At 43.2% G+C, this 15,563-nt stretch overlaps 1 protein-coding gene across 3 annotated transcripts in view; it reads right to left on the bottom strand.

The window, feature by feature from the left end:
* The window catches only part of ZZEF1 (zinc finger ZZ-type and EF-hand domain containing 1), a gene marked incomplete at both ends in the record, with an annotated part of 120,432 nt that overhangs the window by 16,919 nt on the left and 87,950 nt on the right, over window positions 1-15,563 (bottom strand). Inside the window, 8 exons of one of the 3 annotated variants that reach the window (XM_079726042.1) lie at window positions 3,603-3,735; window positions 4,223-4,397; window positions 5,566-5,756; window positions 6,090-6,229; window positions 7,642-7,792; window positions 11,650-11,819; window positions 13,187-13,449; window positions 14,429-14,594. In XM_079726042.1, the coding sequence (XP_079582168.1) occupies window positions 3,603-3,735; window positions 4,223-4,397; window positions 5,566-5,756; window positions 6,090-6,229; window positions 7,642-7,792; window positions 11,650-11,819; window positions 13,187-13,449; window positions 14,429-14,594 (1,389 nt within the window). Of the gene's footprint in view, window positions 1-3,602; window positions 3,736-4,222; window positions 4,398-5,478; window positions 5,757-6,089; window positions 6,230-7,641; window positions 7,793-11,649; window positions 11,820-13,186; window positions 13,450-14,428; window positions 14,595-15,563 lie in introns of all 3 variants that reach the window. The other 2 variants (XM_079726040.1, XM_079726041.1) reach the window with 2 other exon arrangements.

Below are 15,563 nucleotides of genomic sequence, written 5' to 3'. Positions count from 1 at the left end.
AAAGATGAAGTCAAAGTAAACATTTCTTTGGTTTGGCAGGACGAACCAAAATAACGATTTTGTAGCAGCAGACCTGCACTACAAGAGATATTAAGGGAAGTTTTTCAGGAAAAAAAAATGATACCAGGTACAAACTTGAACTTATACAAAGGAATGAAGAGCACCAGAAATGGTAAATATGTGGCTAAATATTAAAGCTATTGTTTTCTCATTTTAAGATCCCTTTTAAAGTATGTGACTTTTAAAGCAAAAGAAATAATGTATTGTGAGGTTTATATCATGTAAAAGTAAAATGTGTGACAACAACAGTACAAAAGATGATGGAATAAAAATATAAAACCTATGTTTCTTCACTATATGTGAAGTGGTAGATTGTTTGAAATTAGACCATGATGAATTAAAGGTGTATATTACAAACCCTAATGCAACCAGTAAGAAATTATTTGAAGGTAAACTACTGTAAACCCTAAAGCAACCACTAAAAAAATAAGATATACTTTAAAGCTAATAGTGGAGATAACATGGAATCATTAAAAAAAAAAAACTCAATCCAAAAGAAGTTAGAAAGAAAAAAGAACAAAGAACAGATGTGACAAACAAAAAACAAGCAAGAAGACAGTAGAGGGGCTTCCCTGGTGGTACAGTGGTTAAGAATCCGCCCGCCAATGCAGGGGACATGAGTTCGATCCCTGGCCCGGGAAGATCCGACATGCCGCGGAGCAACTAAGCCCCTGTGCCACAACTACTGAGCCTGCACTCTAGAGCCTGCGTGCCACAGCTACTGAACCCCATGCACCTAGAGCCCATGCTCTGCAACAAGAAAAGCCACGACAATGAGAAGCCCACACACCGCAACAAAGAGTAGCCCCCGCTCGCCACAACTAGAGAAAGCCTGCGCACAGCAACGGAGACCCAACACAGCCAAAAATGAAAACAAACAAACAAACAAATAAATAAGAAGATAGTAGATTTGAACTCAATCATCCTGATAAGTGTATTGAATACAAATGGTCTAAACATCTCAATTAAAAGGCAGGTATTGGGGAGGGATAAATTAGGAGTTTGAGATTAATAAACATACACTACTATATATAAAACAGATAACCAACAAGGACCTACTGTATAGCACAAGAAACTATACTCAATATTTTGTAATAACCTATAAAGGAAAAGAATCTGAAAAAAGAATATATATATTGAATCACTGTGCTGTAAACCTGAAACTAGCATGACATTGTAAATCAACTATACTTCCATTAAAAAAAACAACAACAAAAAAGGGCAGGTATTGTCAGACTGGATTAAAAACGAAGACTCCACTATGTGCTATCTACACTTGAAATGTAAAGACACAGGGAGGTTAAAGCAAAAGAATAGAAAAAGATGCATCATGCAAATGTTAGTAACAACAACAACAAAAAAGCTAGAGAGGCTACCTAAATATTAAAGTAGATTTCAGAACATGGAATATTATTAGGGATATAAAGGAACGTTTCATAATGAAATGAGAAACAGACCATACACACAATTATAGCTGGATACCTCAACATTCCTTTCTCAGTAATTGTTAGAACAAATAGACAAAAAAATCAGTTAAGAGTACAGAAGACTTGAACAGCACTGTCAAATGACTTGATCTCAATGACATCTATAGGACACTCTACCAACAACACAGTATATGCATTTTTTTCAAGTGCACATGGAATCTTATTTGAAACAGACTAAATTTTTGGTCATAAAACAAACTGAAGTAATCTAATAGGACTGAAATAATTCATAGTATGTTCTCTGACCACAACTTGCAATCAATAACAGAAAGATATCTGGAATATCCCCAAATATTTGGAAATTAAACAAAATTTTAAATAATCACAGAAGAAAGAAAAAAATCACAAGACGAATAGAAAATACTCTGACCTGAATGAAAATGATAACACAACATATCAAAAATTATGGATGTGGATAAAGCCACACCTAACAGGAAATTCACAGCATTAAAATGCTTCTATCGACAAAAAAAGAAAGGTCTCAAATCAGTGATTTAGACTTCCGCTTTAAGAAACCAGAAAAAGAAAAAAGAGCAAATTAAACTCAAAGCAAGAAGAAATAAGGAAATTAATAACGGAAAGATAGAAATCAATAAAAGAAAACAGATATAACAGAGAAAAATCAATGAAACCAAAAGCTGGTCCTTGGCAAAGATCCAATAAATTGATAAATCTCTGGCTAGTCTAGGAAACAAAAAAGAAAAGATACAAATTACCAAAACCAGGAATGAGAAGAGGCATCTGATACCCCATGTGAGGTTCAGAGAAATTAAAGATCTACATTTTATAAGACCCAAATTTATCCCATAAGTGAATGGAGAGATATACCATGCTCCCAAGTCAAAAGACTCAGTATTGGTAAGATGTCAGTTCTCCCCAAATGGATCTATAGATTCAATACAATGCCAATCAAAAGTCCAGCAGGGGGACTTCCCTGGTGGTCCAGTGGCTAAGCCTTCACGCTCCCAATGCAGGGGGCTTGGGTTCGATCCCTGGTCAGGGAACTAGATCCCACATGCATGCTGCAACTCAGAGTTCACATGTCTCAGTTCACAGCTGAAAGGACTCCACTTGTCACAACTAATGATCCCGAATGCCACAATGAAAGAACCCGAATGCCACAACTAAGACTCGGTGCAGCCAAAATAAAAATAAACAAATAAATATTAGTTAAAAAAAAAAGTCCAACAGGTTCTTTAATAGAAACTGACAAGCTGATTCTAAAATAATACAGAAAGACAAAGGAACTAGACTAGCCAACAATTCTGAAGAATAACAAAGTTGGAGAACCTGATTTCAATACTCAGGAGAAATCTACAACAGTCGAGACGATGTGGTATTCGCGTAAGGACAGATATATAGATTAATGGAACGTAACAGAATCCACAAATAGACACAAACATACATGGGTCAATTAATTTTCACAAAGTTGCCAAGATAATTGAGTGAAGAAAGAATAGTCTGTTCAACAAATGGTCGTAGAACAATGGGATAGTCACATGCAAACAAACAAACAAACAAATAAATAAACCTTGACTTTTACATTGCACAGTACACAAAAATAGCACAGACAGTGCCTAGTGCTGAAGCTGAATGATAAAGCAGATTATTTCAAGAGCAGACCTCGGCACATAATGATGTACCTTCACTGTTCTATTGATGAAACAAAATGGAAAGTGACATGAATGCCAATACAACTGTGTGTAGTTATTTTACAGTCCTGTGGCCACCTGACTCCATCATATATTTAAATTACCCATTAGAAAACAAATGACACTGGCAAATGAAAAGAGTTAATGTTCAGAATCTAAACATCTAGCCAACTCGAAAACACAGAGCCATATACACAAAATAACAGTGTGGAAAGGGCCTTAAAAGTGATTCCAATTCAACCATATCACTTCAGAGACAAGCAAAAAGAAGTTCAGGGAGCTATAACTTGTTTTTTAAAAATTCACATGCAGGTGAAGAACCAAGATATCTTAACTGATTTTAGGGTATACAGAGATTAGAAAACTGTCTCTCATTCTTAGAAAAAATAATTATGCTTGGGACCTGTTTTCCTCTTCCGGGTTTTGACATTGACGATCACAGCCCTGTTCTTCTCAGTAAAGTGCTTCAAGATGGTCACATTATGTGGTTCGTTGGCATTATCCATATAAACACAGCGGGTCCCCGCGCAGAGGACCTAAACATGACACAGACAGGAAAGGCAACTCAGCAGCACATAGAGCACAGTGCCTTTTGCTTGTGCCGCTGACTTCAACAAGCACTCAAGGACAGGGTTCCTCCCATCTCTAAGTCCAGGGCCTGGCACAGGCCTGGCACAGAATTGGTTTAAGTGCTTGCTGGATAAAGCCATGTTTTCACAGTCCTCTTCGTCCCAACCAGTTGAGAGACGTGAAAAGTAGAAATGAGATCAAGATGAATGCCAAAGTGAACAACTGTATTTTGAAGTTCTCTGTAATTTAATATATTACAGTTACCTATTATTCAAAGCCAAGAAAATGAATCAAATGGCTAGACTGTTAAAAATGCAAGTTGAACAACCCATCCCATAATCTTGAAAATATACCAATACTGTAAAGGCAAATTATACAACTAAAGAAAAAAAAACTTCCAAAGATATACACTGTGCACATGGTGAAGAGGAGGCCAGGCCTTCAGTGGCGTACCTGGGGGAAGCCGACCAGCACCAGCAGCGTGAAGATGTTGGTATGCTTCAGCTGGAAAGGCAGCTGCTTGATGCAGTGGTCTGTGAAGGTGGCAATGACGTCACGCCACAGGGGGGCGCTGTTGAGTGACCGCAGGATCTCCGCCATGGAGCAGGCCCAGTCTAAGCCCACGCGGCTAGAAGGCAAGAGCTCCATTAGATGGCAGCGCAGAGGCTCCAAATTCAACTCATCAGGTCGCCACACTCTAAGGCAGACCCAGAAGCATGCCAATGAGCCATTCATTATATTAATTTAAAAGCTACCAGAATGTTAGACAACTCTTTATCTGATCAGGAGCCTACTCCTCTATTCTTTCTTTACTTAAAGGTTTTCTTTAAATCATGAATACGTTGTTGTGCTTTATCAAATGATTTTTCTTCACTGGTTGATATGATCACATTGTACTCCCTCACTTCCATTTTGGTTGTTGTTAATGTAGTGATTTTAAAACTGTAAACCCTCCTTGACTTCCTGGAATAAATGTAAAGTAGTCAAAAACAAAACAAACAAAGAAAAAAACTACCAGAATGATGCTTTTCATATAATGATAAGTGTGTGTGAGGGGGGTATCAAGATTTGTTACTTATATACTCAAGTCTACAGCTATGCTTTTAAAAATCTCTATAAAAGGTCACGCACCATGTGCACTTGTGCACACTCATATTCACGCACAGAAAAAAACGCACAGGATATATATATACTAAAATAGCACCAGGGAGTTCCCTGGTGGCCTAGTGGTTAGGATTCTGGGCTTTCACTGCCATGGCCCGGGTTCAATCCCTGGTCAGGGAGCTGAGATCCTGCAAGCAGTGTGATGGCAGTGGGGAGAATAAAACAGCACCAGATGCATTGATGTGGTACAAGGCAAGGTGATTTTCCCCCCTCATTTTGGTTTTCCAAATTTGGTATTGTGATTATGTTACTTTTATATAATGAAAATAGATCTATTTTCTTCAGCCCCAAAGCCTACACTTATTACTCTCAGGAAAGAACAAACCAGAATATATATCACCAGAGAGTGCCCAGACTGCACAGCTGTCTTAATGTGGGTTTTAAGCGCAGTTTTAATGTCGGTTGACAGTGTTGCTAATAAAACAAATTCCACTCTCACAAAAGAGCCCTAGACAAGAGCACGGAAGCACGCTGAAATTAATCAACAGTCAGATCACTGACCTAAAGAAATGAACACCAAGGTGGGGTAGAGTGAGGGTGGCTACCTGTCCAGACACACAGCTCCCAGGCTAAAGAGCAGGTGGGTGGTCTTCCAGCCATCTGGCACAATGGAACTGTCCCCGGCTGCAAACAGGTTGTGTTTGGCTGAGAGGACCTTGGTCACTGCGGCATCTACCTCCACTGGTGAAAGGCGGATGATTAACTGGCCGAGAAGACCCAGGGTGAGGTGATACGTTTCATTCAGGTGGCCTGCATTTGAGATGACGACCTGGAACATGAGTGGGAGCACGTGCTCCAGGTCTATCAGGGGGACTGTGGGATCCTGTTGAGAGAGGAGAAGAATCTGTTCAATACAAAAATCTATGTAACCACACCAACTGAACACTCCATCTCCTTCATATATTATTTATAACTGGCCTGGTGCCAAAGGAATTATGCAGTGTCTTTCACAAATGGCTTAGGGACAATCGACTGTGAAATAAACATTCTCAGGTATCATCTTACAATCCTACTTGTAATTTATAATCCTACCCCAGGGATACACAGATGACTGCAATTAACAGTTAATTTCAGTAAATGGCTTTCCAAAAATTTTTTCTATGCATAACACTACCCACCCCACCCCCCCTTTTTAAAATGCCAATTTGTCTCTTACCGCATTTAAGGGAGGTAACATGGCTGCTAATAATCCCAAAATCCTCTTCTGGGAACACTCAGCAAACACCTGCTCAGGGCTTGGGGTAACTGCCTTTTCCTCGATGGGCTTCTGAGATGATGCTTCTGAATTTTCAGCATCTGAGTTGTAAAACACCAAGCTTTCAGATTTTGCCAGGTTCTATATGTGTATGAAGAGGCAAGTAAACCACTGCACTGTTCCTGTGCCACTACAGAATCTAGCTGGGACTTTAAAAACCTACTGCTGAACACGTCTTACTCAAGGAGGTCTGCCCTGATCACCCTGGTTTAAGGTGGAGCCTGCCCTCCGATCTCTCCCACGCCCTCTGCGCTCTCCATTCCCCTGCTCTTTTGCGCTCATGGCATTTAATTACCTTTTAACACACCATATTATTTGATATTGATTGTTTACCATCTGGCTTCCCTTCTAGATTTTTGTTTTTTTCAGTGATGTATCACAAACACCTAGAAATGTTTCTGGAGCACAGCAGCTATTCAATAAATACTCGATGGATGAATAAACTGTATGTGAACCAGGATGCTGCTCCTCAGATGGAATCAGACCAGAGTGGATTTTGATGACCTGGATTGACATGGAGTCAAACTGTTTTCTGGACCTTAGAATTATAGGCCCTGCAGAGATAAGCATCAGCCCCGTCTAAGAGCTGGTCCCACGGATGGGGCAGGATGCCGGCGCTCACCCCTGCCTGTCACGGAGCGGCTGCGTGGGGAGGATCCCGCCTCCCGGAGCTGCCCTGAGGACAGGGCTGACGTTCACTGCCGCGCTCCTTCTGCCCACAGCGCCCCCACTCCTGGCTCCTCAGTCGCCCTGAAACAGCCCTGACCTTGCGCTGACATCCCCAGCAGGTGTCCGAGGGCCTCCACAGCAGAGTGCACAGTCCCTCTCCATTTCCACGTTCCAGCGCTCCACTCCCTCCCTACACACCTGCCCCCCAAGGGACTGCCTGGATTCTCTGGGGGTTCCCACTCTGGGGCCTTTGCTCATGTAGTTCCTTCTGCCCTGAATGCCCTTCCCCCCAGTAGATCTCAGCACACTGAAGGTCCCATGCAGGCCTTATTTACAAGGGCTTTACACTGACACAACCTGTTCCAGCTACACACCCATCACCGCTAACACCCACTTGGGCCTCTCTCCTGGACAGAATCACATCCCAGCTCAAATCAGTTACACACACCTTTGTCTTAAACCCTCCCAGACTGTCAGCACTGTGAGGGCAGGAGCTATGTGTCTATTTGTCTGACTTGGTCCCTGTTTCATGCCCAGGGCCTAGCACAGTGCTTGGCACATAGAAGGCACTCAGTAAATTAGGGAATAAACAAGGTAGGAAAGCAGGCAAGATGAAGGAAAGATGACTTTCAAAGTGTTATCAGTACCATCTGATGCAGAACTGAGAAACCATGCACCCTTGGGTGCTAGCCAATTTTAAATTGTGTGCAAGGAATAAGTCAGGGACGGGTATGCGTGCATTTTAAGATGAAAGAGATCAAGGTAACTGTCAAAGAGTCTTTACCTGGAAGTTCTGTAGGTGCACAGGCATCTGCAGGCGAGTCTGAAATCTGCGTCCGGCAGGAAGGACCCTTCAGTAATGATGCACCTTCCCCCGCCTTGCTCCTCCGCTTGCAGTCTAAAGGTGTGACTTCCTTAGGGGCATCCCTCTTCCCCTAAAAACAAAACGGTGAGTGTAAAAGAATTAAGGTTTCTTTCTTATAAAAGTTTACTTGTTAATATAATACAACTTTTAAAAAAACTAGCCAGTCTTCACAAACAAAAATACTTTTGAATTAGAGAATGCCCCTCATTTCTGGTGATAAATCTGTACTCTAATTAAGACAGTAATCACTGCATCAAATCCCCCCAACACCTTCCAAATGCCACTCTGTCAGAGCCTGCAGTCACATAAGCAATGGCTCTGGTACAAACCGCTAACACATTCTATTTATCTTCCAGAAGCCAGGTATGGACAGTTCTTCTCTTGGGGAAAAAGAAAAAAACAAAGGTGTGGATTTCCTTCTAGCACAGTAAGCTGACTTTACACCTTTGAAAATTCCATTTTGGCAGAGAGACTTATAAAGGGGGCCCTTATTGGAGCTGGGAGGGTTTTCTGGGCTCAGGAGTCTGGCAGTGAGCTGCCCACACTGGCAGGGTGACAGTCCTTGACCTGAATTTCCTTAGGAGTCACTCAGAGTCACCCCAAAAATCACCTGCACTCCCTGGGCCCTCAGGGTACTTTTCTTTGCTGTCACACAGGCTTATATGTGGAAACCAGGCCAGGCAGGAATTCTGTGCATGGTGGAGGCACCCTAGCTCCAAGGAGTCTGCGAAGGCAGGACACTTTGGAGCCAAAGATGGAGCGTTGTCCAACACTAAACACTCATGAGAAGATCCTGACATCTCCCAGCGGCAGCTGACTTATCCTCCCCTCTCCAGATACTGTAACCTCAACATCAATCCTATCCTCAACACCCCCCTAAGAAGAAAGTGGCTATAAGATTGTCCAAGAGATTTGCCCGATGCACACCATGGAACCAAGACACAGAATGGAACTTGAATCTAAGCTTGAAACTGATCACAGCACCAGTTCTGTTTGACCACAGGATGACTGGAGGTTTCTGAGCTTTGTGGTAACCCTGCATCGAGCAAGTCCATCAGAGACATTTTTACAACAATATACTTTTTAAATTAAGGCATTCTCTGTATTGCCCAAGATGCAGAAGAAGAAATGGAAATGGAAGAGAAAATGTGGGTGCTTGAAGAGTGGACTGGAAACTGGAGTACCATTTACTTGGCTGCCAACAATGAAAACATGGGAAGTGAAAATGGACCACTAAGGATGAACTTCTGCTTACTAATGAGTATCCAATGGTGACACTGGAGTCACCTTTTATCGAAGGGTTAATTGTACATGTCAAAGCTTCAGCCTCCTTGCAAAAAAAAACCCGTGGCTATCTGGTTCAGCATGCTCTACTCAGGGAAGGACTATTTATACACACTTCCTGATTGCAGGAAGGTATGTATTATTTTTCTAGTCAACGTAAGTGAGGACGGCTTCATGACTTCCCTGACGATGGCCCTTGCCATCTGAGCCCTGAAGACTATGAGGTTTTCAAAGAAAAGACAAAGAAAATGGCTGTTCAAGTCAAAAACATCATTAAAGTCAGTGACACAGATACCTGCCGTGACACAAATTAGCAACTCCTCCCCCCGTCTTCATGTCACTGTCGGTTTTTCCCTATGTTAAGTCAGCTAACTGCTTTCTGCATTTGGAAGATAACACATCTATATCATGAATCGATGCATTATCAGCTTCATCCACATGAAGACAAATGTGCCTTTACTTTCCACTGTGTTCCCTACCTTCTCTCTCCCCTATGAAGCTGAGATCCGTAGACCTGACCATTTTTCCCAGCTCTGTTCCTGACTTGTTTCTTGATCTTGGACTTCTCAATCTCTACGTAAGTTTAAATACAGTTATTTAATAGAAAAAAAAAAGATTGTCCAAAAAGGGGACCGAGACTGGGAGAGCTACCTGCCTTGTTAAAAATGTACCCTCTGAAAAGATCTCCAACACCATACTCTCTGTACTATGTGGCCCTTTGTGGAAACAATATAATTCCAAAGTTCTGGCTAATAATGTTAGTCTTGATCTTCTTTCCTGTTATCACAGGACTCCAAAGAGCCACTGCAATTGCACCACATGGCACTCAAGAGTGTCTCATTACTGGCCAGAGGCCGTTGTAGACAGATGATGTCTCTGGCTGAGACTGCTTTCTCAGTTGTTTAAAACAAAAAGTATCTCTAGACATTAGAGGGAAGGAGGGACAATACCCTTAATACAGCCTAGGATTGGCTAGAAACGCATAGAAATTCAAAAACAAGTGATTTGTACTCAGAGCCCAAATAGGATATGGTTCTTAGGGCCATTGTAGTGGGGACATTTGGGTTCTGTTGTGGGCACAGTGTTGGAAACTGCAATTTGCTAGAGAGAAGACTAAGAGCCAGAGGCAGGGTACCCTGGGTACACCTAGCTGCTGATGGGAAGAGGACCCAAAGGTAGGGACACTTCAGGAATAAAAATAAGGCCCTGGGAGATCCTTAGAAAAAGGCTGATTCCAGTCCCTAGGCAGGGAAAGCCTAAGATAAGCCTGAAACATCTTTTTGTATCAAAAATTAAGAAAGTGCTCAGGCTTCCCTAGTGGTGCAGTGGTTGAGAGTCCGCCTGCCAATGCAGGGGACACGGGTTCGTGCCCCGGTCCGGGAAGATCCCACATGCCGCGGAGTGGCTGGGCCCGTGAGCCATGGCCACTGAGCCTGTACGTCCAGAGCCTGTGCTCCGCAACGGGAGAGGCCACAACAATGAGAGGTCCGCGCACCGCAAAAAAACAAAAACAAAAAAAAACAGGCTTGAAGGTTATTATGTCACTTGTCCTGTGCTGGCTCTCTGGCAGAATGAAGCTGATAGAATTTTCAAGTTTTTGCCAGCCATCTTTGCTTTTGCCTTCCTCTAAATGACAACAGGATCCCAGTGAGCTATAACCACCAAATGGGGATCCTCCACAACAGAGACAGAGGACAGAAACAGCAGCAGCTCTTGAGGCAAAGCCAGGGGCATTTACAGCATCAACTCAAGCTTTGGAGGCAGCATCGTGGAAGCTCTGCTTGCTCTTCCACAGAACAATCTCAATGTCACTGTCACAGGTTCCACCTGGATCCAGGAAGGCTTTTCTTCTACTTACACAAGCATATGTAAACTACTCTAAACTACATATGTAAACTACTTGGTAAGTAGTAAGCAATTAGTATCACCTATTTGTTGGCTGAATATAAAAATAGTTTCACATATATAGTGCTCACCATAGGTCAGGAACCAATCTCTGTAGGTGCATAATCTTGTTCAATTCTTATAAAAACCACAGGCGGCAGGAAACAGGAATAATTAACACTGACAGGGAACTTACTATGAACACTGCTTTTCTTAAAAAATGTTTACTTATTTATCTATTTATTTATTTGGTTGTGTCGGGTCTTAGTTGTGGCATGCATGATCTTCGTTGCTGCGTGAGGAAATCTTTGTTCCAGCATGCAGGCTCTTCACTGTGGCATGCGGGCTCTTCAGCTGTGGCATGTGGGATCTTAGTTGCGGCATGAGGGATCTAGCTCCCCGACCAGGGATCGAACCCAGGCCCCCTGCACTGGGAGCATGGAGTCTTAACCACTGGACCATCAGGGAAGTTCCTGAACACTGTTTTAAGCACTTTATAGACATTAATTCAATGTATGTAATGCGTGTAAATCCTCACAATAATCCTAAGGAATAGGTATTATCATTATTATCCTTCCATTTTTACCGATGAGAAAACCAAAGTGAAGAGATTCTGGTGACGTGCCCAAGGTCTGACAGAGGATCTGCACCCAGGCAATCTGGGTCACGAGCCTATACCATTAACCTCTGTGTTCCAGCCCCTCATGTGAAAGCTCTGAGCTCACCTGTGATTCTGCCCAGGGAAGGATTGTTACTTACACTGCGGTGCACAGATGGGCCTGCATCGGCTGGCTCCACAGCAGCCTGGATGGCTTTTTTCTCTGGCTGCTCCTCTGATGTTTGGGTGGGCACAGTGACTGGTGGGGCCTGCTTTTCTGAAGTAGAGTCACCGTCTGGCAATATGCCAAGAAGAGCTAGAGCTTTAAGACCTTCATGGGAAGCAAATAAGAGAATGGTTAAAAGTTTTATAATAAGGATTATTCCCTGCAAATGCCATAAATCACTTTGCTACTATATGGAAATACATGGCTGAGTTCTCCACAAACTGAACCAAACAGTACTCAATCCAACCTTCCACCCTCCCACCCCTCCTCCCGCCATGGCTGTCCAAATCTACTCAGCTCCTGATTTCAGACACCGAAAGTTTCGATAGTGAGGGATACTTGTACTTTATTAACAACAGAGGACAAAAGATACAATAGGATTGTCTGTTTAGAAAATCACAAACAGTAAAATTTTGTAGTAGTCCCATACAGCCAGACTTCTAAATTTCCACTGGCAAATAGATAACGAAATAGCTCTGAAGTACTGGTATTACCCACATGCTACTTCATCCAAGTCTGATTTCCCTAATGTTTATTAGAATGGGGAGTTAGTCCATTATTCTGAAAGGAATTTAAATTACTCAGAAGTTGAACATTCACATTATTTTTCTCCTTGGCACCCCTCAGTAGATTCAAAGTCATCTAGATATTTTATTAGTCAAACTTTTTTTTAAAAAATATTTATTTATTTACGTATTTGGCTGCGCCGGGCCTTAGTTGCGGCATGCAGGATCTTCATTGTGGTGTGCAGGATCTTTAGTTGCAGCCTGCAGGATCTTTAGTTGTGGCATGCGGGCTTAGTTGTGGCATGTGGGCTCTTAGTTGTGGCATGTGGGACCTAGTTCCCTGACCAGAGATCGAACCTGGGCCCCCTGCTTTGGGAGTGCGGAGTCTTAACCGCTGGACCACCAGGGAAGTCCCTAATCAAACTATTTTAGTTATAAATAGCTCTCATCTAGAACACGGTTGTGTGGAAGTAGATTTGCACTCCAGGTTAAAAAAAGGCTGCATTCCTTTGGCAAAGTCAAGTCTGGTGGATTCAAATACTAAGTACTTCATCCCCGGACATCAAGTTTTAATTATTAATTTTTTTTACATCTTCATGAAATATTTTAGAGAAACTAAACGCTACTTCAATGCCGAAATTTCTCTCAAATGAATCTGGGGATTTTTTTTTTTTTATTTTATTTCGGCTACACTGGGTCTTAGTTGCAGCATGTGGGATCTAGTTCCCCGACCAGGGATCGAAGCCAGGCCCCCTACATTGGGAACACGCATTCTTACCCACTGGACCACCAGGGAAGTCCTGCATCTGGGCATTTAAAATTAGGTTCCACTCCAGGGTGAGCACCTCTTGTGGAAAACTGGGTTTTACTGCCTCTGAACTGAGCACTGCATTTCACTTCCACTGGGGTTGTTGCTTCACAAGCAGCTGAGGGGTGGTCTGGTTTCCATGCATGAGGAACAATTACCTTTTCCCTGGTGAGCCTTCATCAGACAGTCCCCGACGAGCTGCATGCACTGACTCTGCAGGGTGGTGGCACTGCTGCGGGCCTGGGGATCCAGCTTTTCGCCATCCACGTTCTCGGCGCTGGCCAGGTGGGTGCTATAGAGAGCCAGGGCGGCAAAGAGCAGCCAGGAGTAGTTGTGAATGTAGGGCTGGATGAGCCTCTGCCGGTCGCTGATCCGGATGGTCACCATCGGATGGGCAGTGATACTGTGGGTAGGCAAGTGGCTGCAAAGGCAAGACATTTTTAAGGCCTACAGGTCTTTGTCAGCCCCCCAAAAGGGAGAATGGGGCCTCAGGGGACCACATGCATGGTCACAACTGGGCATCAGGTACCTCTAAGACTGTGGTTATTGAAAATTTAAAGACAGGGCTTCCCTGGTGGTGCAGTGGTTAAGAATCTGCCTGCCAATGCAGGGGACACAGGTTCGAGCCCTGGTCCGGGAAGATCCCACATGCCGTGGAGCAACTAAGCCCGTGCGCCACAACTACTGAGCCTGCGCTCTAGAGCCCGCGAGCCACAACTACTGAGCCCGCACGCCACAACTACTGAAGCCTGCGCGCCTAGAGCCCGTGCTCTGCAACAAGAGAAGTCACTGAAATGAGAAACCCGCGCACCGCAACGAAGAGTAGCCCCTGGTTGCCGCAACTAGAGAAAGCCCGCACATAGCAACGAAGACCCAACGCAGCCAAAGTTAAATAAATAAAATTAATAAATTTATATAAAAAAAATTTTAAAGATGGGTATGGGCCCTCTCTTCAGAAAAATGAACAAACACTGCACATTCCATTTTGGGATTTCACAACCCCCAGAAGACTGTCTATGGAAACCAGGTGAAGTAAGAATTCCTTATTGTGAAGTTTCGCAGGGTGTGGTTATAGCATTTTGGTAACGTGAGAAAATGACCATAATCTTTAGAGATGGATATGAAGTATGCAGGGAGGAAATGATTTAAGGTCTGGAATTTGTTTTAAAATACTTTAACAAAGGAAAAAAAAAAAGAATAAGCTAAGCACACATAGCAAAATCTTCCTAATTGTTGAGTCTGGGTCATTGTTACATGAAGATTCATTGTACTACTTACTCTCTTTACTTGTGGGTATGTTTGAAATTTTTTATAATGCAAGTTTTTTTTTAATTATTAAAAAAAAGGCAAAGGAATACATGAACAAAAGTTTACCAGGCTAGAGGTCATCTGAGACATACCCATAGGAATATTTCTTGGCTGCATAGCATCCATAGCAAAGGTCAAAGTCATCGCACACATTGCAATTCATCCTCCGGCCTATGATCAAACCCTGGCAGTGGTCACACGTAAACTCCATGTTGACCATTTCGTGATCATCTCCGTGGCCCTCAGGCTTCACCCCACCTGGGGAAAAAACAGCAGCGTGAGGTGAACTGGGCAAAGGGCTCTCAGAAGGGCTAGTTTCCAAACCCAAACCAACCCCAGAAGCAGGGTTGTTCCCAACAGATTGATCGGGGCATCATGGGCCACAGAAATCTTCTGGAGACCAAGGGTTCCCCAGGTGGCTCTTAGCATATGCATGATGTTCTTGGCATGGAATATCTTAGCAATGGTACCGTGCATTGACCCTGCTTTTCCAGCGCAATACGGAGTCTGATCAAACAGGACACCAATCCCATCATGACCTCCATTTGGCAGCACAAGTCCACACGCCAATCTGTGGGCTGTCTCCCATGACCTCTCCTCTAACAAATATTGGTGTATTCTTCTTAACAGGCACTGAGAAGTTATCAGGTATTTGCTCTTACTTTTTCATTCCCAAATCATAGATGAAAACAGACTCCATAACCACAGACCCACTGAGTGAGAAAGAATGTTAGTCATGAAAGAGACTGACAGCTCTGGTCTCCTTCTTACTCTGAGTCCAATGGGTCTCTGAGTCCCGTCATACACCCTGCTCAATGCTCCTTACCTCTGACCCACTTCAGTTCCCACTGCCAGAAACCCAGTCCAGGCACTAATCCCCTTGTCACTATTGTGATTGATTTCCTAAAGGAAACTCTTACATGGACAGAACCCCCTTTCTCTAGCATAGCTCTGGTCATGTTAACACCTTTCTTGAAAAACCTTCCCCACTGTCTGTAGACTCATTCAAATTCCTGAGCCTGGTATCTCTGGGTCCTACAACCTGGACCCAACCTGTCTCAATCTATCACTCAGCAGCAGACACTGGAGAGTCTGTCTAAACACACTACATATGCTCACTCCTCTGTCCCTGGACTTGCTCGGCTTTGGATGATGACACACTCTCCACTGTTTCGTTCATCACCCAGTTCTAACTTTCTTCAAAGACGAATTCACATCCCACCTCCT

Source organism: Hyperoodon ampullatus (assembly GCF_949752795.1).
Source record: "Hyperoodon ampullatus genome assembly, chromosome: 19".
In the NCBI taxonomy this organism is placed as follows: domain Eukaryota; kingdom Metazoa; phylum Chordata; class Mammalia; order Artiodactyla; family Ziphiidae; genus Hyperoodon; species Hyperoodon ampullatus.
Note: the sequence above shows the minus strand (reverse complement) of the source record. Positions and strands in the feature narration are given on the sequence as shown.